Raw genomic sequence first — 27,179 nt, 5'->3', positions numbered from 1 at the left:
CATCGGCTCGCGGACCGTTCACGCCCCGCCTCGCTCGTCTGACCGTCTCGGAAAAGGCGGTACGCCGCCTTGTTCCTCCGTCACGTACTCGGACACGGGGCGTGACGACGATGAGATGTCGCTCGCAGCATCGGAGGGCGTCCTCTTGGCATCCGACCCTGACGATTCCTTAGAGCTTCCCCCTCCGGGGGGTCGAGCTCAGGATGAAGCGGACGTTGAGATGTCAACCATGCTTTCCCGGGCCGCGAGTGTTGGGCTGCAGTGCACCGCACTGCCAGGTAAGTCCGCCCAACGCACGTGGTATCTGGGGACCGGCCACGGTCGGCACCGGTACCATTCTTCCCGGAAGTGCATGAGAAGCTCAGTCGGACCTGGAACGCCCCTTCTCGGCGCGTGCACGTCAGACTAGCTCGGTCGCCCTGACTTCCCTCGATGACGGGGCAGCTGAGGGCTACGTCGACATCCCTCAGGTGGAACGTGCAGTCGCGGTGCACCTGTGCCAGCAGACAGCTGCCACCTGGAGAGATCGACCAAGGCTCCCTTCCAAGGCTTGTAAGTTTTCGGCATCGCTGGTGTCGAGGGCTTACAACGCTGCGGGTCAAGCTGCCTTGGCTCTTCGCGCCATGGCCATCCTGCAGGAGGCCAGGGCGTTGGAGGAGTTGCACGAGGGAAAGTCCGACCCTGGGCTACTGCCGCACTGCCACTGACCTCGCTCTTCGGGCGACAAAGGTGGCGGCGCGAGCCCTGGGGTCGTACGATGTCCACACTGGTGGTCCAGGAGAGACACCTTTGGCTGAACCTTGCACAGATGCGGGACGCTGAGAAGGTTCGCTTTCTCGGCGCTCCCATCGCGCAGGGTGGGCTGTTTGGTGATACGGTCGAGGGCAGCAGTTCTCGACTGTACAGAAGCAGACGGAGGCGATTCTGCCCCGCCGCGACCCGGCCGCCTATCGTCCGTCGAGGTCCCGCGCGGCGTCTGCTTCCCAGCAGCCCCGCCCCTCTCCGACTCAGACTCCGGCCCCAGCGCCCCCTGCACAGGCGGCCTCCCGGAGAAGGACGTCGAAGAGGAGAGCACCATCCCGTCACCAACCTCCGCGGAAGCAGAAGCGTTCCTGACGGGGTGAACCCAGGGAGATCGAGTTCACCGGGCCCGACCCTGGCAACTACATCGCTAGAGGGTCGGACTGGGACGGTGCCTGCCCCGTCCCAGCAACACCAGCCGGGTCCTTTTCAGGGCCTGGCGCCCACTTTCTCACAGAAAGAGCTTTCTCTCTCCCTGGGTCTTCTTCACAGCCGCTCTCACCCTCCGCAGGACGGTGTTCGGCAACCCCACGTTGTGTTTCGGCGAGACACACGGTTGGGTATACTCTCAGTGGCCACCAGCACCCTCAGTCAGACGGTGCGGTATGCCGCGATATCGCCCGACAGGCACCTCGGCAGAGCCGCTCTCCTCCCCGGGGTCCCCCCCGCGTCGAGGGAGCCGTACTGCCAGCCATCGAACCACCCCCCACGGGGGCAGTGAATCAGATCGAACCTCTGGTCCCCCTGTCTCGGTACCTGGGAGCCTGGTTGGCTCTTCCCAGACCGGCACGCTGGCTAGAGCGAACGATCCGTCTCGGCTATGCGCACCCGAGTTTCGGGACGTCCTCTTCACATCAGTGGGAGTAGATGCTCCCGTGCTTCGGGCCGAGGTCGCTACCCTTCTGGCGAAGGGGGCGGTCGAGCTCGTCCCTCTGGCTGAGATGTACTCCGGGTTTTACAGCCCGTATTTCATTGTCCCCAAGAAAAGTGGCGGGCTGCGCCCCATCTTGGACCTGCGTACCCTGAACAAGCACCTACACAAGCTGCCGTTCAGGATGCTAACGCAGAAGCGCATTCTGACGTCCGTCAGGCGTCAGGATTGGTTCATGGCGATCGACCTGAGGGACGCGTACTTCCATGTGTCCGTCCTCCCTCGTCACCGGCCGTTCCTACGGTTCGCTTTCGAGGGACAGGCATATCAGTACCGCGTCCTCCCATTTGGTCTGTCCCTGTCTCCTCGAGTCTTTACGAAGGTCGTGGAGGCCGCCCTCACTCCCCTCAGGGAGCAGGGGGTGCGCATACTCAACTATCTCGACGACTGGCTCATCTTGGCGCACTCGCGAGATCTGTTGTGTACACACAGGGACCTGGTGCTCCGGCACCTAGACCATTTGGGGTTACAGGTCAACCGAGAGAAGAGCAAGCTCTCCCCTGTGCAGAGCATCCTTTTCCTCGGTATGGAACTCGACTCTGTCTCCATGACTGCACGTCTTTCTTCCGAGCGTGCCCAGTCAGTGCTGACCTGCCTGAGGAACTTCAGGCAGCAGCCAGCGGTCCCGCTGAAACTTTTTCAGAGGCTCCTGGGACACATGGCGTCCTCGGCGGGGGTGGTCCCCCTCGGGTTGATGCACATGAGACCGCTACAGCACTGGCTACAGAGCAGAGTTCCTTGGAGTGCGTGGCACACCGGCAACAGGCGCGTCGCGATCACGCCCTTCTGCCGGCGCACCCTAACCCCATGGTCTTCAATGACCTTTCTGCGGACAGGGGTCCCTCTTGGGCAGGTTCGGGGCGCGTCGTGGTGACGACAGACGCCTCCCTGCAGGGTTGGGGTGCTGTGTGCAACGGGCACGCAGTGTCGGGTCTCTGGACGGGCCCCCGCCTGCGCTGGCATATCAATCGCCTAGAGTTGTTGGCGGTGCTGCTTGCACTGAGGAGGTTCCTTCCCCTCGTGCAGGACAAGCACGTGCTGGTCCGGTCGGACAGCATGACTGCCGTGGCATATATCAACCGACAGGGTGGTATTCGTTCACGGCAGCTATCGCAACTCGCCCGACGCCTCCTCCTGTGGAGCCAGCAGGTGACCAAGTCTCTGTTAGCCACGCACATCCCGGGCGACCTGAACCAGACAGCCGATGCGCTCTCTCGTCAGTCGACGCCCTGCGGAGAGTGGCGGCTCCACCCCCGCGCCAGCTCATTTGGGTGCAGTTCGGGCAGGCACAGGTGGACCTGTTCGCCTCCCTGGACACCACCCATTGCCCGCTTTGGTACTCCCTGACTGAGGGCCCCCTCGGCACGGATGCCCTGGCGCACAGCTGGCCGCGGGACAAGCGGAAGTACGCCTTCCCCCCAGTGAGCCTCATTGCACACGTCTTGTGCAAAGTCAGGGAAGAGGAGCATCAAGTGCTACTAGTTGCGCCTTACTGGCCCAACCGGACTTGGTTCTCGGAGCTAATGCTCCTGACGACAACTCCCCCCTGGCCGATTCCCCTGACGAAGGACTTCCTTTCTCAGGGGAAGGGCACGTTGTGGCATCCGAGTCCAGACCTCTGGAACCTCCATGTCTGGCCCCTGGACGGGACGAGGAGATCCTGAGTGGTCTACCCCCAGCGGTGGTAGAGACCATTGTTCAGGCTAGGGCCCCAGCCACGAGGCGGTTATACGCTTTTAAGTGGCGCCTCTTCTCGTCCTGGTGTTCTTCTCGTGGAGAAGACCCACGGATATGCTCGATCGGGAGCGTGCTGTCCTTCCTGCAGTCGAGACTCGAGAGCAATCTCTCCCCTTCCACGCTGACGGTGTATGTAGCCGCAATTGCCGCTCATCACAGGCCAGTTAGTGGGAAGTCTCTGGGACAGCACGACCTGGTCATTAGGTTCCTGAGGGGCGCGAGAAGGCTGAATCCGGCCCGTCCGCGCTCCGTTCCCTCTTGGGACCTCAATGTGGTCCTGGCGGGCCTCCAGAGGCCCCCCTTCGAGCCCCTCAGAGATGCCGCTCTTTCTCATCTCTCGATGAAGACGGCTCTCCTAGCGGCGCTCGCCAAGAGGGTAGGGGACCTACATGCATTTTTCGTGGCCACGGATTGCCTAGAGTTCGGGCCTGGTCAATCTCACGTTATCCTGAGACCCCGGCCTGGCTACGTGCCCGAAGTTCCCACCACTCCCTTTCGGGACCAGGTGGTGAACCTGCGGGCGCTCCCTTCTCGGGAGGAAGACCCAACCCCTTCCGTGTTGTGTCCAGTGCGCGCGCTGCGCCTCTGCCTGGACTGCACGCAGAGCGTCTGGAGCTCTGAGCAGCTTGTTTGTCTGTTTTGGGAGGTCAGCACAAGGGGAGGGCTGTCTCCAAACAGAGGTTGGCGCACTGGATCGTGGACGCCATCAATGGCTTACCGATCACAGGATCTCCCGTGCCCGCTTGCAGTGAGGGCACACTCCACCAGGGGTGTGGCCTCCTCGTGGGCACTGGCTCAGAGCGCCCCTCTGGCAGACGTATGTAGAGCTGCGGGTTGGGCTACGCCCGGCACCTTCGCGAGGTTCTACAGCCTCCGCGTGGAACCGGTATCAGCCAGAGTCTTACGAAGCACCGCCAGGTAAGTCCGGCAGCCGGTGGGCGTACGCCTGCGATAGCACTCCTCCATAGGTGAGACGTGGTGCTATCCAGCCTCCCCTCTTCCCCCCACGTGGGCGAAGAGTAGGCATTCCATCCATCACTAAGCACTCCTCGGCGTCGGGCTCGGCGGAGCAGCCCTGCCTCCCTTGGCCTGTTTCTGAGCTCTAGCAGTGACTCAAACAAGGCCTAGTGCTCCACACGTAGTAACCCCCCCACAGGGCGGTTCCGTCTGATGTCTTCTCATGAATGGCTCTCAATCGATGGCCCATGACCTCTCCCAGGTGTACTTCACCTGCTCGCGACACCATCTCGTGTCTGCATGTCTCCCACGTGCTCTCCCCTATCCGGTGAGACCGTGTGTGAATCTCCACTAAGCTCCTCCCTGCGGTAGGAAGTGGTCTCCGTAGCGCGTTCCCTCAGGGGGGAATGACGCTTCCCAGTGGCCTTACGGTGCCGGGCGGCTTCTCGCTGTTAAGAGAACTAGGCCGCCGTCCGTGACGGCCGGTGGAAGGGGCTCCCATCTTTTTTGAAAGCTCTGGACTCCTTCCCTTCCGCTGGAAGGTTGCAATTCATGCTTAGCGCTCACGTCTGACACGCCCAGGCCAGTCAGCGTCGCTTCGCGAGGAATTGTGACGCGGCACAGCGCTGTGGCGTTTTCCGAGGAACCCCATTCTGTCGACACAACGTCGAGAGACCGACAGAAAGGGAACGTCTCGGTTACGTATGTAACCTCCGTTCCCTGATGGAGGGAACGAGACGTTGTGTCCTTCATGCCACAACACTGGCCGCCCGCTGCAGCAGTCGGGGCAAGATCCTCAGGCTCCTCAGCACAAAAGGTGAATGAATGCGGCACGCCGGCTCCCTTTTATACCCGGATATCCGGGGGCGGAGTCCGGCATGCAAATTTCATTCGCCAATTTTCATTGGCCTGTTCAAGTCAGTCAGAGAAGGTAGGTTCTCAAGTCAAACCCCATTCTGTCGACACAACGTCTCGTTCCCTCCATCAGGGAACGGAGGTTACATACGTAACCGAGACGTTTTTATTATGACAGACAGTTTTATAATGAAAATAAAACATGACATATAAATGATTATTCATTTGAGTATTTTGTTAGTTAATGCTTCCCCAAATCAATGGTGAATTTAAAATCATTAAAATAATTGTATACATTTTTCATTAAAATAGAAAAAAAACCTCCATACCACTTGACACATTTTTGCCATTTTATTGTAAAGCTCAATTGCATAAACAGTACACTGCATTTCAGTAAAAACGTGAAGAAAAGGATACAAAAATAACTATTATAACCTTTGCTCTTTGGGAAGGTAAATAACAACAGTTGTGTAACTATTTATTATAAACAAAACAAACCAACAATACTGATATAAACGCACATACAAACACACACGCCCACACACACACACACACACACACACACACACTGTTGAATCAGTATTATTCTTCATAAAAAAATATCAAAATAAATGAATCACACTACAGTATGTTGGGTTTCAGTCAGTAAAGAACTGTAATCTACATGTCAAAATACTTGAAAAATGACAGATTAGGAATGATATATTTTGAGGAATAGTAAGAAATGATGAACTGACACTATGTACACTTTCATAGAATGATAGTTGAGCGCTTTAAGACTCAAAACACATGACTGTATGTCATATTAGACTCACAAACCCATCTGTCTCTGCAAAAGTCCAGCTTCAGCTCACTAAAACGACATCAAGCATTTGATCATTTCAGTCATTAAAAATCATCTCAATCTACTGAACATCTGTCAACATAAATACAAGAAGAACACTGCTTTGTAACAGCACATCCACTTTTGGTACATCTAAATGCTTTCGGACAAAACATGAGGAATTCTTTCCCCACCGTGGACGACGTTTTCATCTTTCCAGGTTTTCACTGTTATACAGTAGGAAGTGCATTTGATCTGGCGAAATTAAGCAGAAACGCTGGCAATGGTAAGGAAAGATTTCAGTGTCTGATGTGTGAATCTTGAACAGATGTTTTATTTGTGTTACGTTACAGACTGAATGGAATGATTAACGTGTGTTAACATAAATGTTTTTCTCCTCCACTGAGCTATTGTAAAAAGGATTACAGGAAGAGTTATACGAATGTTTATGGACACATGTCGGAAGTGATTACAGGTTGTTGTCCGTGAGGTGGTGGGGTGGGCCGGTGCTGTCTCTGGTGGGTAACAGGTCATAATGACATGGAATGTGACTGTTCTTTGGTAGATCATATGGATCTTGACCGAATGCTCCATTGTAGTTGTTGTTTGAGATGTTATTGGCGGTCGGCTCTGAAAAGTGAAGAACACTGAAGGTTAAATGTTTGATTGATTTAATTGTGATTGTATCACATTATCTGTTAGCATATTCATCTCATTCCTGACGCAACACCACAGATGCACACCAATGTGTTATCACATGTTTCTGTGCTTGAATAAAAGCACTTCATATGGATCAGTCACATGAACCCGGCGTGATCATCATGAGCCGTGTCTGATATCAGAGAGATATGAGAGGGTCTTTAGGACAGAGAATGAAACTCATTTAACGTATTACTAACACAATAACCTGTGTGTGTGTGTAAGCTTAACTCCACGTCCAGACCTGTGATAAACATGAACATCAATGAGGTGTATAAATCAGAGCTGGATCAATCTTCTCCTGGAGCATGGCGTCGGTCAGTGCAGTGATCATGAAGATTCAGGTGTGTTTTGAGCAACATTATTCACATTACTATGATTATCAACTTCTCTTTACTGCCAAAACAATCAATGACTCACATGGACAAAAAGAGAAATGACCAAACAACACTGCCTAATAAATCGTCAAAAAGCAGCACGGTTGGTAGAAGACCAGCAGTGGATGTGTTTAACTGCGGTGATTCATTTGAACAATGAGTAAGTAATTGGTGAGGATTTGTGTGGTCTCTCTGATCATCGGTGTTATTACACGTGTCATTGTCTCAATGTTTTCTCTTGAATATCTTGAACTAGTCTTATGATCTCAGACGTGCACTACATCAACAACAGTGCAAGCGCGATCCTGTGCACTGCTGTAACACGCCACATGAATTTCATGAAACGCTTTCATTTGTCCATCACTTTAACTCTGAAAGTATTTTCAAGAGAATTGTTAGTCAAAGAAACTAAATTTCTTACCAACTTCATAAACGTTTTTGTTGGTCGGAGCACCGGCGTGTATCTCGGCATACGGTGAATGTCTGTGAGCGGGTGATTTCATCTCCATGTATCCACATTCAGAGCTCTTGGTCCGAAGCGCAGGGGGATCTTTAATGGTGGCGTACGGATTCTCGGAACTACCGAGAGAACACGAACTGCCGTGATACGACACATTCATCACCAGATCTACACAAACACAGAGGAAAGAGCTTTTCTCATGTCATTAATCACAGGTCAGTTGAAAATCTTTGCTCGTGAAATGATCTGATACCTCGGAGCGATTTACCCATGTAGTGCCTGTCAACCCCATACGCTCCTATCAAGAGAAGAATGATTATGACTGGTATAAGCCACATTTTCACCGTGCACATTTCTCACTTCTACCATTGAAATGCTGAAGATGTTTTGTGTTTTCACCCAGTTCATTGAAGCATCCGCTCTGTTTCCAGTCAGCCGGCAGCGTTCCTGTGTGACCCGGCACTTTCCTCATCTCAGGATTCTTCAGGTTCACCAACTGCTGGTTATTCTTCGGCTGTTGAAGAGAAACAAATTAACAGTAATATTTTGCTGAAAGTCCTAGTGAAATAAAAAATGTAAGTAATGTTGATCATTTGATTGTGAATGGCTTATAATACTCCACAACATCCGAACAACAGCATCAATAAATACAGACACATTCACAACTAAAGAGTATACAGCGTCAGCTTTGTGTTTATAAAGCATATTTTGTGTTTTTCTGTGTCCTCTGACCTTTCCGTACAGTACATTATTGACATGAGGTGGACTGCAGCATTGAGTCAGTGTGTCGTAACTGGGATTAGAGAAATGGTTGCTGTTGGGAGAGACATCATTCATCTGCGACTCTAAAAAACACATACACAGCATTACACACACCTGTACCAGTTTAAATAATGACGCACAGAAATGTCCAGATGGTGACACTGACCTGTGATGGTGTAATCTGTGTTGGCTCTCGTGGTTGGCGTGTATGTGACGGCAGGCATGGAGGACTCTTTACCCTTTCTGCGGTAAATGACGAAGAGTGTGAGGAGCATGAGCACCAGAAGCACCAGCACGAGGATTCCTGTGATAGCTCCGATCTGATATGAGCCCACCGGCACTGCCGTACTCGTCAGACTGTTGGGATTTCCCATGATGACCACACCCGCTGACAGAAAAACAACCCCTGAAGATCGTAGTCATGTAAAATGTTCTTAAATAAATGAGACTGAATATAAGAACAGCTGGTGTTACCTAGGTCACAGCGTGGCCCTTTCCAGCCGGGGTTACAGTAACAGGTGCCGGTCATGTGATCACAGGTGGAGCTATTCAGACAATCACACACCTGTCGACAACCATATCCATACGTACCAGCAGGACATTCTGTATGTAGAACAACACTGTGATCCACACATTTAACACACACAAACGGTGTTACACAACATCAGATCAACACTTACTCTGTTCACAGTGACGTCCCATGAAACCGGTACGACACGTACACTGACCGGAGATATGTTCACAATCCGCTCCGTTCTCACACTGACACACCTGAGCGCAATCTCTACCGTAAAAACCCAACGGACAACCTGCACTCACAACACACATCACACCATATCACACAGTGAGACGGACCTGTTTGTTTTCTTTTTTCTCACACCCTTGCCTGAGCTCGGGCTGATCAGAATGTGACAGCATGCGTGTGGGTGTATGTCAAGTCAAGTCAAGTCAGCTTTATTTATATAGCGCTTTTTACAATTTTCATTGTTACAAAGCAGCTGTACAAAAAAACATTGACTATAAGTAAAACATAAAAGGTTTTGGAAGTCAAAACACAGGTCAAATATCAGACACACAATAAATTCCTATATGCAGTGTTAATTAAATAAGACTATCAAATTCTAGCAGCCCCCCTGGCCAGGCAAAACAGTGCAAAACAGTATGAAAACGGTGGCGAGGAACCCAAAACTCCATTGGAGGAGAAAAAAACCTCAGAGGGAGACCAGTATGTGTTACAGTATACTCACGTTGTGTGCAGTAAAGACCCGTCCAGCCGGCCGTACACTTACACTCGCCGTCATATGCACTACAGAACGCTCCATTATGACAATTACACGTGTAGATGCAGTTTGGACCCCACTGACCCGGTGGACACGCTGCACATGCAAAACACATATTAAACTCTTTCATGTCTGTATTTTCAGATATTCACTTCACAGGACTTTCTGAATCTGGCATGGTGGTAAATAAGACTCCAGGAAGTGATTGATGCCGATGGGCGGTACGGGAATGGAATAACAGGGCATCAGGCTCTACGGGAGCAGGACAGTGGGGTTGTTTGGTTCTATGGAAGCAGGATAACGGGCCATTAGGCTCTATGGGAGATGGAAGGCAGGCCATTGGGCTGTATGGTCTACATGAGAGACAGCAGAGCATATGGCCCTACGTGAGTGGGACAGCAGAGAATGGGGCTCTACAGGAGGAGGTCAGTGGGATGTCAAGTGGAGACAGGCTCTAGGGTCAGTTGTAGCCTGGAGGTTAGAGCATTGGGCTTGTGATCAGAAGGTTGCTGGTTCAAATCTCAGTGCCAGCAGGTCATGACTGAAGTCAACCCCTGATTGCTCTGCAGTAATGTGCCACTGTATATAAACTACTTGTAAGTCGCTTTGGATAAAAGCGTCTGCCAAATGAATAAATGTAAATGTAATGGAGCGGGTCAGTGGAGCGTCAGGCTCTATAGAAGTGGGTCAGTGGAGCGTCAGGCTCTAATGGAGACTAAAGAGGGAGAGCATGACTTTATCGCAGTGTCAGTGTAGGTGTGAAGGGAACTCACGCTGTGAGCAATCGCTGCCAATCCAGCCAGGGTAACATTGACACGAGCCATCTATGGGGTTACACGTGCCGTTATTAGTGCACCCGCAGATCCACGCGCAGTTCTTACCAAACCTCCCGCTGGGACACACTGACATTACACACATACATGATTAGATCAATGAATACGCAAACACTGACATAAGATCGGTCATGCAGTTGAGTTATTAAGAGTGACACAGATCTGTCTTACCTTCATTACAGAGAGAGCCTTTAAAACCAGGCAGACAGTCACACTGTCCTGTCACATGATGACAAGGGCCATTGCTATGGACACACTGCGGGCATGCCTGACCACAGCGATGACCAAAGTAACCCGGAGAACAGACTGAAATGAAATCACAGAAGCTGAGAACACACATACACACACAAAACACACATATGTGTGATGAACTCACTGCGCTGACAGGTGGCTCCTCTGAATCCAGACGCACACTCACAAGTGCCCTCATCAGGTGAACACGACGCCCCGTTCTTACAGTTACAGGAGAGAGAGCAGCTTGGCCCCCAGCGGCCCTCAGCACACACACTGTCACAGTGAACCCCTGCATCACACAAACACACACTGTAACAGTGAACCCCTGCATCACACAAACACACACTGTAACAGTGAACCCTTGCATCACACAAACACACACTGTAACAGTGAACCCCTGCATCACACAAACACACACTGTAACAGTGAACCCCTGCATCACACAGACACACACTGTAACAGTGAACCCTTGCATCACACAGACACACACTGTCACAGTGAACCCCTGCATCACACAAACACACACTGTAACAGTGAACCCTTGCATCACACAGACACACACTGTAACAGTGAACCCCTGCATCACACAAACACACACTGTAACAGTGAACCCTTGCATCACACAGACACACACTGTAACAGTGAACCCTTGCATCACACAGACACACACTGTAACAGTGAACCCTTGCATCACACAGACACACACTGTAACAGTGAACCCTTGCATCACACAGACACACACTGTAACAGTGAACCCTTGCATCACACAGACACACACTGTAACAGTGAACCCTTGCATCACACAGACACACACTGTCACAGTGAACCCCTGCATCACACAAACACACACTGTAACAGTGAACCACTGCATCACACAAACACACACTGTCACAGTGAACCCCTGCATCACACAAACACACACTGTCACAGTGAACCCTTGCATCACACAAACACACACTGTAACAGTGAACCCTTGCATCACACAAACACACACTGTAACAGTGAACCCTTGCATCACACAAACACACACTGTAACAGTGAACCCCTGCATCACACAAACACACACCATCACAGTGAACCCTTGCATCACACAGACACACACTGTAACAGTGAACCCTTGCATCACACAAACACACACTGTAACAGTGAACCCCTGCATCACACAGACACACACTGTAACAGTGAACCCCTGCATCACACAAACACACACTGTAACAGTGAACCCCTGCATCACACAGACACACACTGTAACAGTGAACCCCTGCATCACACAAACACACACTCTCACAGTGAACCCCTGCATCACACAAACACACACTGTCAAAGTGAACCCTACACCCCATCAAGAACCTTCCTACACTCCTACACCCCATCAAGAACCTTCACACCCTCCTACACTCCTACACCCCATCAAGAACCTTCACACCCTACTACACTCCTACACCCCGTCAAGAACCTTCACACCCTCCTACACTCCTACACCCCATCAAGAACCTTCACACCCTCCTACACCCCATCAAGAACCTTCACACCCTCCTACACCCCATCAAGAACCTTCACACCTTCCTACACTCCTAGACCCCATCAAGAACCTTCACACCCTACTACACCCCATCAAGAACCTTCAGACCCTCCTACACTCCTACACCCCATCAAGAACCTTCACACCCTACTACACTCCTACACCCCATCAAGAACCTTCACACCCTACAACACTCCTACACCCCATCAAGAACCTTCACACCCTCCTACACTCCATCAAGAACCTTCACACCCTACTGCACTCCTACACTCCATCAAGAACCTTCACACCCTACTGCACTCCTACACCCCATCAAGAACCTTCCTACACTCCTACACCCCATCAAGAACCTTCACACCCTCCTACACTCCTACACCCCATCAATAACCTTCACACCCTACTACACTCCTACACCCCATCAATAACCTTCACACCCTACTACACTCCTACACCCCATCAAGAACCTTCACACCCTACTACACTCCTACACCCCATCAAGAACCTTCACACCCTACTACACTCCTACACCCCATCAAGAACCTTCACACCCTCCTACACTCCTACACCCCATCAAGAACCTTCACACTCTACTACACTCCTACAACCCATCAAGAACCTTCACACCCTACTACACTCCTACACCCCATCAAGAACCTTCACACTCTACTACACTCCTACACCCCATCAAGAACCTTCACACTCTACTACACTCCTACACCCCATCAAGAACCTTCACACCCTACTACACTCCTACACCCCATCAAGAACCTTCACACCCTACTACACTCCTACACCCCATCAAGAACCTTCACACCCTACTACACTCCTACACCCCATCAAGAACCTTCACGCCCTACAACACTCCTACACCCCATCAATAACCCTGCGTTCAGCAAACCAGCGGTGCCTTGTAATGTCTTCTCATAAGGGCATTAAATCTCTTTCCTGCTCATTCTCCTTCTCAACTCCTTCCTGGTGGAACCTTCTTCCTAACTCGGTCCGGTCAACCACATCTCTCACAACCTTCAAAAACCTACTTAAAACACACCTCTTCTGTGAATACTGGACAGACAAATGAAAAAAAAATGATAACCCTCTATCTTCTCTCTTCTCTCTTCTCTCTTCTCTCTTCTCTCTTCTCTCAACAGGTGTTGTTCTGGCTTTTGTTGAAACTAGTAACTTTGTATTAGCACCTATTGTATTATTGCTCTATTATGACATATCGCTTATTGCTCCCTGATCTCTCTGTAAGTCACTTTGGATAAAAGCGTCTGCTAAATGACTAAATGTGAATGTAAATGATCTGTACACTGAAAGCTGAACTGGTAGATGATGATGTGTCACGTTCGCAGCCAATCCGAGCACACGTCTGATGTTTGATGTACAACAATACAAAACATTTTCTGCAGTCATTCAGTTTGAGTAAAGTTGGGTCTTTTGTTCTTATTTACTACAGAGCTCTCTGGAATTCTTGATTCTGATTGGACAGTCAGACTTATTCCCAATAACAACCACTCAAAAGAGTCATCTTGACTTTCCTAGTTTTACATTACACAGAAATTCAATATAAACATACATACATATGAGATTCAATTGTGTTTGTATATTGACTTTAAACTGAATGTAAACGGGTTTGCACTGTAACCTAATTAACTGCATTAACTCATCTTCTGGACTGCAACCTATTATTAACTCTTATACTGCACCGTATCTTTAATAACCGCATTAACTCATCCACTGCATTGTTACTTCAACAACTGCATTAACTCACCTATTGCACTGCAACTTTAACAGCTAATGTCAATAATCTATGCACACTTAAATCCCTTGCACTATTGTTTAGTCTAAATTATTATCTGCTCATATCCACCTGTACATTAATGTTCATAGTGTTAATGTTCATAGTATATAGTGATCTCTATATATTGTTCATAGTACATACCTACTGTAAAATATTTTCATAACTGTATAATATTTTATCAATATTGTATTCTGTATTTATTCTAACTGTATATCCTGCACTTGCTAACTGCACTTCTGGTTAGACCTAAACTACATTTCGTTACACTGTACTTGTATATGTGTAATGACAATAAAGCTGAATCTAATCTAATCTAATCTAATGACAGGAGGTCTACATTCATTCCAAATGAGCTGATCAAATATTTCAAATCAATACTTGATATGTAGTAATGGACCCATGAGGTGAGCAGTTGTGTAATAAGAGTGACACTGTTCTTCAGTCAGTGTTTCTTGATCACACTATCATTAACTCTTGTATAAGACATTGTGAGAGTTTCACACAGTTCAGCTCCTAATGTGTGTGTGTCTACAGACTGAGTAAAAGTGGGTAAAGTAGAGTTGTGCTCAGACAAAAGCATCATTGTGTGTGTGTGTGTGTGTGTGTGTGTGTGTGTGTGTGTGTGTGTGTGTGTGTGTGTGTGTGAGTGTGTCTGCGGGTGTGTTGCCAGGCGACGCAGCAGGCCTGAGGAAAGACTCATGACAGCATCAGTATTCTGTACGTGTTCAACACACACTGAAGGAATGTGAGGCACACAATACACACACACCTCACATCACACTCGATGTCACTAACTTCCTTCAGCCTCATTATCTCACACATTTAACGTTTAATCACTCATCAGCATTATGGTTATACATCAGCCACATGTCTGGAATACTTCATTCTGATTGGTCAGTTAGTGATGGCCAAGAATAAAAAAGACACGTAGTAGTTTTTCTCGAAACGCTTGATGTATATTTGTTGAGAACCGGGGGGGTTGAAGGGGAATGTGTTTACCCGTCCAGCCAGGCAGACAGCGACAGTGTCCAGTTGTAGGATGACATCCATCAGCATGAAGACAGTCACATCTCTCGCGACACTCCAGTCCATACGTGCCGTCCTGTACACATGACACAAACATCCATAACTAACAACACCACACAAGAGAATATCTTAGTGATGTGTGAAGTTGGGTCTAACATGGCAGTGCAGATGACATTTGTCTCCTCTCCAGCCTGGAGTACATGTACAGCTGCCGTCAATAGCGTCACACGAGCCTCCGTTCTCACAAACACATGGCCGGGTACAGCTCAGACTCCACGTACCGCTGGCACAGTTAATAGAGCAATCCACACCCTGCCAACCTGACGGCGGAGAAATGACATCATGACACGTCTCATCACACACGTGTGCTTCTCTGATGTTTGTGTGTGTGTCAGCGGCAGTTCTCTATAAACACACACATGGTTACACAACCACACCGGTCAAGAAGAAATCACTTTTTTGTAAGCATTCTTTCACATCATGATCGTTTTGGGAAACTTTGATCATGATTATCGCAGTATTGCACTGCTTTATATTGTTGTTCTTCGTGATGAAACTTTATTACAGTTTTCAGACACAAGCTAACACTTTTTCTTGAGCAAAGTGAAGATCTTATGATTTATGTGAGGGATAATCCACTTAAAGGGTTTAAATGCGGAGGCCTGGAACAACCCCAGATAGCACAATCCATCTGGCTTATGTCTATTTGACGTCTGCATTTACATCTGCAATACATAGTTTGCTCATCTGCAATACGTCTAGGAGAAGTCTGAACTTCTGTAATACGTCTGCTAAAGATCTGGAGATCTGGATACAGCTGTTGCGTAAAAACATCTGCTAAACATCTTCGAAAGAGCAGCTTTACATCCATTAGAAATCATAAACATCTTACAAAGTCTTCTAGATGTTTAAATGACGTCTGACAGCAGACATCTCCGAAACGTATTTCAGATGAGCAAACTATATATTGTAGATGTCTTGCAGGTGTAAATGCAGACGTCAAATAGACGTAAGCCAGAAGTATGTGTGCTGTCAGGGACCCGGCGGGAGGCGGAGGTTGGCTGCTTCTGTGAAGTGCATTAAAATCCTATATCTGATATCCCGCTTATATCGTGGTCATTTTCCAAGTTAAAGCTGTTATTGATGTTTACAGTGTAGCTTTAGATCAAACCGGTGAAAATGACATTAATTTCAAATGTAATCACACTGATTGGAGATACCTGTGTGTGAAAGGGTTTTAATGCACACCTTCCAGCCAATCAGAATCTAGTATTCAAACAGACCATGGTATAAACTTCATTAAATAAGGATTTACAGAATAAATTATAGAGTGTCGATTTTCATTTCATGGCTGAACATTTATAGATGAAGATAAAAAGAAACAATGTTTATAACGAACGCATGATTCCATCTATAGTTTGTGACTGTGATTGCTCATTTATTTATGGCCTATAAACATGATTAGCAACGCAGGTGAAGAATTACCTGCTTGACATGAACAGGATCCATCTACAGGTGAACATGTGGCTCGATTCTTACAGGAACACAGAGAGGTGCAGTTGATGCCGTATGTACCAATGGGACACGTGAGCGAGCAATCTGAGCCCTGTGACAACAACCGTCAATCAACCGTGTGTCTCAAACAATAAAACAACACAACATTCATTTTTGTACCTGAAATCCGGGCCCACAGACGCACTCGCCACTCACGCTGTGACAGTCGGCGCCGTTCTGACAGCTGCAAACCTCCCGACACGCTTCACCATAGAAACCTGGAGCACACGTGTCATTACAGTCTAACCCCGCCCAGCCCGGCTCACATGAACACTCGCCCGAAAGCGGGTGACAGCTGAAACACACACATTACAAACACACACACACACACACACACACTTGTGATGTCACTTCAGTTGATTTCAGTAATCAAGGGTCGTCATGATTTCACAAGTTCGCCTATGCAAATAATAATGAATGCAGGGGTAATGAGAATAGCAGGGGTAGGTAAGATATGCGTATTTGGTGTGCTGTCCAGGGAGCAGGCTCCGAGGTAACCGGTTCCTTCCCAAACCAGGAACACTCTTGCCCCTGACAGGGGCGAGTGGACCGAGCTCACCCTCCTGGGTCCTGCTGTGGAAAGCAAGTTCGGGGAGAGGAGCCGGGGAGGTGGAGGGATGTTGGATTTACCCATAGAGATGGCGCAGGTAAGATATCTGGTCTTATTTATGAGAAGGCTCGCTTGAGCTGATAGGATAGCTGTCGTGATTGCTGATAGCGAACCAGCCGAGTTTGATTATGTGCTCCGGCTTCTACCAAACATTGTTAATTAAACATTATTTATATAGAAAGATCTTGAGTCACGTGTGAAACATCAGAGAATGTCACACATGCAGTTCTGTGGTGTGCATGAAAAACGACAACAAACACAGCACTATATACACAGATTACATACAGTGAAAAAAACAGTGGTGAGAGTTTGATTTACTGTAACACAACACAAACCATTCACACACAAACCCAAAGGACTCACCTGAACAAGAATCTCCAAACCAACCAAAATATTTTGAAAGAAACACATTCATTCTCTTTCAGTAAAAAGTACCTTTTTTTATTAAAAAATAAGTTTAACTGCAGCATGGCAATGAGTCTAGACATCAGAAAAACATCAGTCTATGCACATTTACAAAATAGAAATAAACATGCATTAAGGACAACTACTGTAGGATTAAAATTTCTGTGAATTAAAATGCACAAACCAGAAGCAATAATACCCAAATGGAGAAGGGATGACACTTCATAGAACATAAATGAATGAATATGTTTTATAAGATAACGTCTACAGGGTATTTTACCCTTGAAATGCAATACCTTATTTACAGTATGAATAGTCATTAATTTAACAAAACATTTGTTTGTGTGTTTCATTGAGTTAACCACCTCATCCCACTGTGAGAGCCACAGGTGTGACCAGACCCACAGATTTAAACCCATGCCGTTTTTCTCAGTCGCTTTGGTGCATTTCTCAAATCTTTCTTAAAATTTTCAAAATAGTAGGTGCATTTCTCAAAACAATTCATACAAACAGCACAACATCACGGAATACCTGCAGAAGCCTGTACAAACTTCTTAGTTCATCTCTCACAAGTACATATTTACATCAATGAACATTTTAGTGCCATCAAAATGACAAGTCTGTGGTGAACCACAAGTAAGACTGTAGGAAACATTCACCAAGGGACTGTACCTTTAATGGTGGGATGTTGTGTTTTGTTGGTTCCGGGTAAGCCCGGTTTGTGCAGTCTGACTTCCATGTGGTAGCGGCCTTAGACGACAGCCAGGGCTATGGCGCTGTTAGAGACTCCTCCGGTTAACGGCAAGTTCGACGTACTCAAAGCATTCCTGTTGAAACTCTTTGAACTGTCTGAGCTGGAGAAAGCAGACTGCATGCTTTCCCTGAACGACCTTGGCGACAACAAGCCTACTGAGTTGATGGGGAGGATGCTGGCTGTGCTGGGCGCAGCGGATCCCTCATTCCTCTTCGCCCACATTTTCCTGCGCCAGCTTCCGTACTGGCAAGTTCCCCCTCCCTTCCTCCAGAGACTACCGGGCACTGGATGTGGAGGTTGACAGGATTTTTGTCCAAGCGACACACGTCTGCCCCGTCGATGCACTCTCTTTTGCTTCATACCCTTGCAAGCTGGGAGGGGTGGGGGCGCTCTGTCTGTCAAACACACTAGCTCCTGGGGACCTGTATCAACGCATGCTTGCTTCCCTGACAACACCACGCCCACATTTTCATCGGCTGTGGCTAAGCATGGCATGAACACTACATCACCACGGTCGGTTCCCCAGTACACTCCTTTGCAACCGCAACCTACGGTACCTGCTGGCTGGAAGCGTAAGGTTTTTGACGCCATCCACGGCCTCTCCCACCCAGGGATCAAGGCCTCTACCAAGCTGGTGGGGGCCAAGTTTGTTTGGCCGGGCCTGCGGAGGGACGTCAGGGTCTGGGCTGCTGCCTGTGTGGTGTACCAGTGCGCAAAGGTGACTCATCATACCAAGGGCCCCTTGGCACCCTTCAAAGTGCCAGAGAGACGTTTTGATCATGTGAATCTGGACCTGGTGGGCCCACTTTCCCCCTCCCGTGGTTTCACCTACCTCCTCACCATCTTGGACAGGACCACCAGGTGGCCAGAAGTGGTTCCCCTGTCCTCCACTACATAAGTTGAAGAGCCCGGGCGTTCATTATGGCTTGGGTGGCCCATTTCGGCACACCGTCAGACCTCTCCTCGGACTGAGGTCCTCGGTTCACATCGGACTCATCAAATTTCTGTCACAGTGTAGTAACCATTTTCTCTCTTAAGCATATATACTAAGATTCATCGAGCAACCTTGGTAAGTTTTACCAAGTAACCTTGTGTTTGCTTTGTATTTGTATGTGGTTGAGTGTACAAGGTACCTTTAGTCATATTTATAGCTTGCCTGGACATCATATCAGACTACAACGAGGACCACAATGGAAATAAGTTTTGCAACTTTCTTGTGTTATCCTCGACAGTTTGGATAAATGTACAATGTCACTGTGTTGGCATCTTGTTATGCATTTATTTTATTTATTTTTTTTACTGTCTAATAAATAAATCAAATCAAATCAAATAAGTTGGAATTACTCTTCAAACCCAGTGAGTTATGGCTTCTTCTCTTATTATTGTTACTTGCACCTCATGTCAAATGTTTAGCTTAGCCTTCTCTGTCAACGGCGAGGGCTTTACATGCAATAAATGCAGGGAAATAGCTAGGCTGACAGAGAAGAGCTCAGAATTAGAGTCTCGCATCCAATCTTTATCTGAGGATAGTAAGAGTGTAAGGACCTTAGAAAACACTTTGGATGCGAGCAATATTAGCACGCACAGTTCGGTTCCGGTTGAACAACCCCCGCAGCTGGGAAACTTTGTAACTGTGAGACGGCGTAGTCGCAAGTCAAAACATCACTCAACCGTTCCGACTACAGTCTTGAACAGGTTTGCCCCACTCAGTGACGCACCGACTGAGAAACCTGCTGAAAGTGCCCTAGTTATCTGTGATTCTATTGTTCGGAACGTTAACATAGAGGCACCAGCCACCATAGTCAAATGTTTACCGGGAGCCAGAGCGCCTGACATCAAGTCAAATTTAAATGTGCTGGCTAAGGCTAATCGTAAATTCGGTAAGATTGTTATTCACGTCGGCACAAATGATGTTCGACTCCGTCAATCGTAGATCACGAAAGATAATATTAAAGAGGTGTGTGAGCTCTCAAGCACAATGTCAGACACTGTAATATTCTCTGGCCCCCTCCCTGCTTACCGTGGTGATGAGATACATAGCAGATTATCATATCTAAATGGCTGGTTGTCGGAGTGGTGCCTGCAGAATGATATAGTTTTTATAAATAACTGGAAGAGTTTTGAGGGCAGACCTGACCTGTTGAAGAGTGATGGTCTCCACCCCTCCTGGGCTGGAGCTTCTCTACTCTCTAGAAATATGGCACATAGTCTTAATGCTAAAACTTGAATAACTGGGGCCCAGGTCAGGGAGCAGACAGAATGTCTTAACCAACGGTCTGCTTGCCGTCTCACGTCGCAGAACACACTAAATACACAACATGCGATAATACTTTCTCCCAAACATCATAAAATAGAGACTGTGTCTGTCCCCCGGATTAGCAAACATAAAATAATGCGTAAACCTCTCAAAGGTAATTTAATTAACGTTAAACTAACTAAACATGAACATAATACAGATAATCAACTGTTACGACTCGGATTGCTAAATATTAGATCTCTCTCTAGTAAAGCACTTTTTGTTAATGATATGATAACAGATCATAAAATAGACATGATCTGTCTGACAGAAACATGGCTAAAGCCATCAGACTCATATTACTTTAAATGAGTCTGTCCCCCAAGATTATTATTATACACACACGAGCCTCGCCTAAAAGGCAGAGGAGGAGGTGTTGCTGCACTTTACCGTAACTCTTTTAGCATTTCTCAGAAGTCTAATCCTAAATACAATTATTTGGAAGTTATGGTACTTCATGCATCAACACCTAATACTAAGGATAAAACATCTTTAAAATGTATTCTGGCTATTGTATATAGGCCTCCAGGGCACCACACAGATTTTATTAAAGAATTTGGTGGGTTCTTATCAGAACTAGTACTGGCTGCAGACAGAGTCCTTGTTGTTGGTGACTTTAACATTCATGTAGATAACGATACAGATGCTTTAGGAATGGCTTTTAAAGACACTCTTAACTCCATGAGTGTTAGTCAACATGTGTCAGGATCCACTCACCTTCGTAATCATACTTTAGATTTAATATTGTCTTACGGTATAAACGCGGGCGACGTAAAAATCCTTCAGCAGAGCGAAGACATTTTGGATCATTATCTGGTATCATGCTTGCTTCAATACCCAATGGTGGCAAATCAAACTCCAAGTACCAAATATTGTAGAACAATAACTTCGACTACAAAAGGTGCGTTTCTTGATAATTTGCCTGAATTGTCTCAAATCTCTAGCATGAGTAATAATGTTGAAGATCTTGACTTTACCATTGAAACTTTTAATGCCACCTTCTCGGAAAAGCTAGACACAGTTGCTCCTCTGCGCTTAAAGAAGATTAAAAATGACAGACTGACACCGTGGAAAAATGAACACACTCAGGCTCTAAAGAAAGCGGCACGAAAACTGGAGCGCAACTTTAAGAAGACTAAATTAGAGGTATTTCGTACTGCCTGGAAGGATAGTATTAAAAAATACAGGAAAGCCCTAAAAACGTCTAGATCTGCCTACCTTTCATCACTAATAGAAGAAAACCAGCATATCCCTAGGTTTTTATTTAACACAATGGCTAAAATAACCAAAAATAAATCGTCAGCGACTTCTGATTCTGTATACCAGCATAGCAGTGACGATTTTATGAACTATTTCACTAATAAAATCCAAGATATTAGAGAAAAAATTATAAAACCAGAAGTGAAACCCGCTGAACAAACGACTAACTACAGCGCCTCTAAGGAGAAATTACGTTTATTTTCTACTATAGATCACAATGAACTCTCTAAAATCATTAGATCATCTAAATCAACTGCATGCCTGCTAGACCCTATACCTACAAATCTACTGAAAGAGATGCTCCCAGAAATTATAGATCCTCTACTTAGCATTATTAACTCATCTCTGACATTAGGACATGTGCCTAAAGCATATAAGGTGGCTGTTATAAGGCCCCTTGTCAAAAAAAACCCATCTGGACCCTGGAGAACTAGTTAACTACAGACCTATTTCGAATCTACCTTTCTTATCTAAAGTTCTGGAAAAAGTATTTTCAACTCAAAAATGTTCCTTCCTCTAAAGGAGATGAGATCTTAATACATTTCGTTGCACTGTACTTGTATGTGTGTAATGACAATAAATTGAATCAAATAAAATCAAATCAAATAAATGAAGATTTCCAGTCTGGATTTAGAGCACATCACAGTACAGAGACTGCTCTGATTAGAGTTACAAATGATCTGCTTATGGCGTCTGACCGAGGTTGTATCTCCTTATTGGTGCTGCTAGATCTTAGTGCTGCATTCAACACCATTGACCACAGCACGGTCCTACATAGACTCGAAAATGATGTCGGTATTAAGGAAATAGCTTTGAAATGGCTTAGATCTTATTTATGCGACCGTTTTCAATATGTAGCAATAAACAATGAGGTATCACGCAAATCGCAAGTCCAGAACGGTGTACCACAGGGCTCAGTCTTAGGGCCTATGCTCTTCGCATTATACATGCTACCTCTAGGAGATATAATAAAGCGACACAGAGTAAGCTTACACTGTTATGCTGATGATACGCAACTTTATATTTCCTCGAAGCCTCATGAAACACAACAATTCCATCGAATAGTGGAATGCAAAGTCGATATAAAAAAGTGGATGAGTAACAATTTCTTATTACTGAACTCGGACAAAACTGAAGTGTTACTTATCGGACCGAAAACCGCCATACCAAGAATACTGCTTGACTATTGATTGATGTTCCATAAAACCCTCATCTTCAGCTAAGAATCTTGGCTTTATATTCGATAGTACTCTGTCATTTGAGAACCAGGTCGCCAACACCTGTAAAATTGCGTTTTTCCATCTTAAAAATATATCTAAACTACGTCATTTGCCGTCACCATCAGATGCAGAGAAGCTTATTCATGCCTTTATGACATCAAGACTAGATTACTGTAATGCACTATTAGGTGGTTGCCCTGCAGGCCTGTTACAAAAACTCCAACTGGTCCAAAATGCGGCAGCTCGAGTTCTTACACGTACAAAAAAGTATGAGCATATTAGCCCAGTTCTGTCAACCTTGCACTGGTTACCTATAAAGCATTGCATTAACTTTAAAATCTTGCTTATTACCTTTAAAGTCCTGTATGGATTAGCTCCTCACTGCTTGAGTGAACTTCTCACGTATTATAGTCCATCCCGTGTACTACGCTCTCAGGCGTCAGGTCAGTTGGTAATACCTAGAATTTCAAAATAAAGTGCAGGCGGCAGATCCTTTTCCTATCTAGCGCCTAAACTTTGGAACAGTCTTCCCTGCAATGTCCGGGAGGCAGACACACTCTGTCAGTTTAAATCTAGACTAAAGACGCATCTTTTTAAACTTACGAGGGCAAACGAGGGGTTACATAAAACAAACTTTATTCAAATGAAAGACCCACAATGGGGAAAACAAGCACAAAAAACACTAGCAAACAAACACTAGAAAACAAACATTTCCCACGAGGGGGACAAAACAAAGTCTTTAGAAAAATTTAATAATATGTTCACAAACTGTAAACAGGAACCAGGTAATGCAATAACAGGGGGATAATACCGTGCACACAAGACATCAGTGTTGGGCACGGGCACAAACATAAACATTAGACAATGCACCGACACTGAACAGAGGGAAACTGAAACTATATAAAGGGAGACACTAACGAGGAGTGATTACATGGGGAGAGTGGGGACAGGTGACATGAATGAAACCAAAACGAGAGTGATTAACAGACCAGGTGATGGGAATAAAACCCTAATGAAATTACAGGAGATAGGAGGCTGGGGCTGAGAGACATAACAGGAAGACACGTGGCACCACGTAACAACATAAAGCCACGTGTCTCCACACATAACAGAAACCCGAAAGACGTGGCAATGTCATGACTCTGCCCAGGGAGCTAGAAAGCTCGAGACAGGAAGGACAGAGTCCTAACACAGCCGCTATTAGATTATTAAGGATAATTTTAAATCTAACTTTTTTATTTTGCCTTGTTGTGCAGCACTGTCGAGCTTGTGCAGAGGCAGCAGCTTTTGCCAGAGGGGAACTGGAATCCCCTGGTTAGGCCTTGTTTCACTCTGAGGTTTCTCCTCCAATGGAGTTTTGGGTTCCTCGACACCGTTTTCATACTGTTTTACACTGTTTGCCTGGCCGGGGGGGCTGCTAGAATTTGGTAGTCTTATTTAATTAACACTGCATATAGGAATTTATTGTGTGTCTGATATTTGACCTGTGTTTTGACTTCCATAACCTTTTGTTTTACTTGTAGTCAATGTTTTCTTGTACAGCTGCTTTATAACAATGAAAATTTTAAAAAGCGCTATATAAATAAAGCTGACTTGACTTGACTCATCCACATCACACTCATCGACAACACTTGTCCACCCCAGATCCCCCGCATCATCGACAAGACTCGTCCACCCCAGACCCCTGGACTTATCGACATGACCCGTCAAACACTGAAAGTGTGAGTCCAGTTAGTGAACAGCATTTTCATTGTGTAATTGAGTGTGTGTCTTACCTGCGTGTGTTATTGGGGTGACATGGGCATTTATGGTCACATTTCAGACTGTAGAGTCCGTCAGGACAGTCCCGCTGCTCACATCTGTCTCCTGTGTATCCCGCTTCACACAGACACGCTCCATTCACGTGATAACACTGAGCACCATTCACACAAGAACACATCCGATTACATTCGAGTCCATATGTGCCAACCGCACACTCATCCTGACACCTGGCAACACACACAACACATTTAACAGCATGATGAATTCATGAGGTATCATCTCACACACTGATGTTACTCACATGCTGGATCTTCTCAAGCTTTATACAGTTTGTGAAACAACAAGTGGATCTAGAAAACATTTGAGTTTAATGTTGTGCTCCTCCCTGTGGCTGTGGTTGTGATGTTATTTCAGGCAGTGTAGGGTGTGGGGAAATCAGAGAAAATCTGAGTAAAAACACAGTGACGTCTGCTGAAGCCAAAGCTCTCATTATCTCATCAAACTGCTGCACTTGTGTTTCTATTCCTACATGTTAAACACACACTACACCAGAACTGTAATTACAGACGCACAATCTGCTGCACCCTCACACCGTGTGTGTGTGTGTGTGTGTGTGTGTACCTCTGTCCTGTGTATCCTGCAGTACACACACACTGTCCTGTAGAGGTTGAGCAGCTCGCTCCATTATGACACTGACACTCCTGTGAGCAGCTCTTCCCGAACCGGCCCGCTGGACACGGCTCTCCACAGACCCTCCCCTAAACACACACACACGAACGTCAGTGACCTGCTGCAGAACTTTGAGGTATTTATTGGACTAGAATTATATAGTAAATAATTTTTTCCAGTGTGTGTGTGAGACGTACCATCCAGCCGGGTGGACAGGAACATTCACCCGTCACATGATGACACACACCACCGTTCTGACACGGACAGCGTTCCTCACACAGACGGCCATGTTTTCCTGGAGGACACACATCCTCACAACTGCACACAAATCAAAGACGAGCACAGAAGTTCACACACAGACACACACGCTGATATCAGACAGATAGACACATGTGTTTGTACTCACAATGCTCCAGTGTAACCGGGGCCGCACACACACTCTCCGCTGATGTGATTGCACGATGCGTTGTTTTGACACTGGCACTTGTGTTGGCAGTTGTGTCCGTAGGTGAAGTGCTCACAGATCTCTTCACAGCGCCAGCCGCGGTAGCCGGCCAAACAGATGCACGCGCCGCTCATGGGGTTACACAACGCCCCGTTCTTACACTGACAACGACTGCTGCAGTGAGGACCCCAGTGACTGCGGTCACACGCTACACACATGTGTAAACAACAACAACACACTTTTCACATGCAGTACGATCTGAACATGTACACAAACACATCATGAGAAATAAAAATACAAACTCATCATACAGCTGTTTGTTACGTGTGTGTGTGTGTGTGTGTGTGTGTGTGTGTGTGTGTTGATGGGTTCTCACAGAGCGCTGGATTCATCACTCTGGCATGAGGAAAATATGAGAGAGGAAGTTGATAATCCCACAGCTGTTTATAAAACTTCTCTGAGAAACTTCAACAAACACACAACCTCCACTGAAGAAACAACACAACACAATACTAACTAAAGCTTGACAATCATCTGATGACATCACAAATGACATCTGTGAGATGAACTGGACACGGATTTCAATCACATTTCATTTACATTTACATTTAGTCATTTAGCAGACGCTTTTATCCAAAGCGATTTACAGATTATGGAAACATTGGAAGCAATTCTAACAACATTCTCACATACATAAGTGCATCAAACTAGTCCATTTAAGCCTAGCCCAGTTTAAAAAGCTAAGAATAGTGAGGTTAGTAATTTTTTTTTTAAGAAGGAAAGGGAAGAGAATTAGGAAAAATCAATCAGCGACGTGTTGACGGAAGAGATGCGTTTTTAGGCGTTTTTTAAAGATGGCAACCGAGTCTGCTGATCTTGTAGCAGCTGGTAGATCATTCCACCAATGTGGAACAGATCCAGAGAAGGTACGGGAGAGTGACTTTTTTCCTTTTTGGAATGGTACCACAAGTCGTTGTTCCTTTGCAGACCGCAGTGATCTGGCAGGAACATAGATCTGCATTAGCGGGTGGAGATACGATGGTGCAGATCCGGTGTTGGTCTTGTAGACCAGGAGCAAAGCTTTGAACTTTATGCGGGCGGCAACAG

At 46.7% G+C, this 27,179-nt stretch overlaps 1 protein-coding gene across 1 annotated transcript in view; it reads right to left on the bottom strand.

The window, feature by feature from the left end:
* Nucleotides 1-5,617: 5,617 nt before the first annotated feature.
* Nucleotides 5,618-27,179, bottom strand: part of megf10 (multiple EGF-like-domains 10) — a gene marked incomplete at its 5' end in the record, with an annotated part of 30,295 nt that continues 8,733 nt past the window's right edge. The window contains 20 exons of the mRNA XM_079447905.1: nt 5,618-6,734; nt 7,602-7,808; nt 7,894-7,938; nt 8,040-8,154; nt 8,373-8,485; nt 8,569-8,790; nt 8,877-9,005; nt 9,083-9,211; nt 9,650-9,778; nt 10,456-10,584; nt 10,687-10,821; nt 10,892-11,038; nt 15,072-15,174; nt 15,255-15,418; nt 16,584-16,704; nt 16,773-16,947; nt 24,973-25,185; nt 25,580-25,716; nt 25,825-25,945; nt 26,034-26,280. Of these exons, the coding sequence (XP_079304031.1) occupies nt 6,574-6,734; nt 7,602-7,808; nt 7,894-7,938; nt 8,040-8,154; nt 8,373-8,485; nt 8,569-8,790; nt 8,877-9,005; nt 9,083-9,211; nt 9,650-9,778; nt 10,456-10,584; nt 10,687-10,821; nt 10,892-11,038; nt 15,072-15,174; nt 15,255-15,418; nt 16,584-16,704; nt 16,773-16,947; nt 24,973-25,185; nt 25,580-25,716; nt 25,825-25,945; nt 26,034-26,280 (2,942 nt within the window). The 3' untranslated portion in view covers nt 5,618-6,573. The remainder of the gene's footprint in view (nt 6,735-7,601; nt 7,809-7,893; nt 7,939-8,039; nt 8,155-8,372; nt 8,486-8,568; nt 8,791-8,876; nt 9,006-9,082; nt 9,212-9,649; nt 9,779-10,455; nt 10,585-10,686; nt 10,822-10,891; nt 11,039-15,071; nt 15,175-15,254; nt 15,419-16,583; nt 16,705-16,772; nt 16,948-24,972; nt 25,186-25,579; nt 25,717-25,824; nt 25,946-26,033; nt 26,281-27,179) is intronic.

Source organism: Barbatula barbatula, assembly GCF_947034865.1.
Source record: "Barbatula barbatula genome assembly, chromosome: 24".
NCBI classification, from domain to species: domain Eukaryota; kingdom Metazoa; phylum Chordata; class Actinopteri; order Cypriniformes; family Nemacheilidae; genus Barbatula; species Barbatula barbatula.
This window is presented reverse-complemented; position numbering and strand designations above follow the sequence as displayed.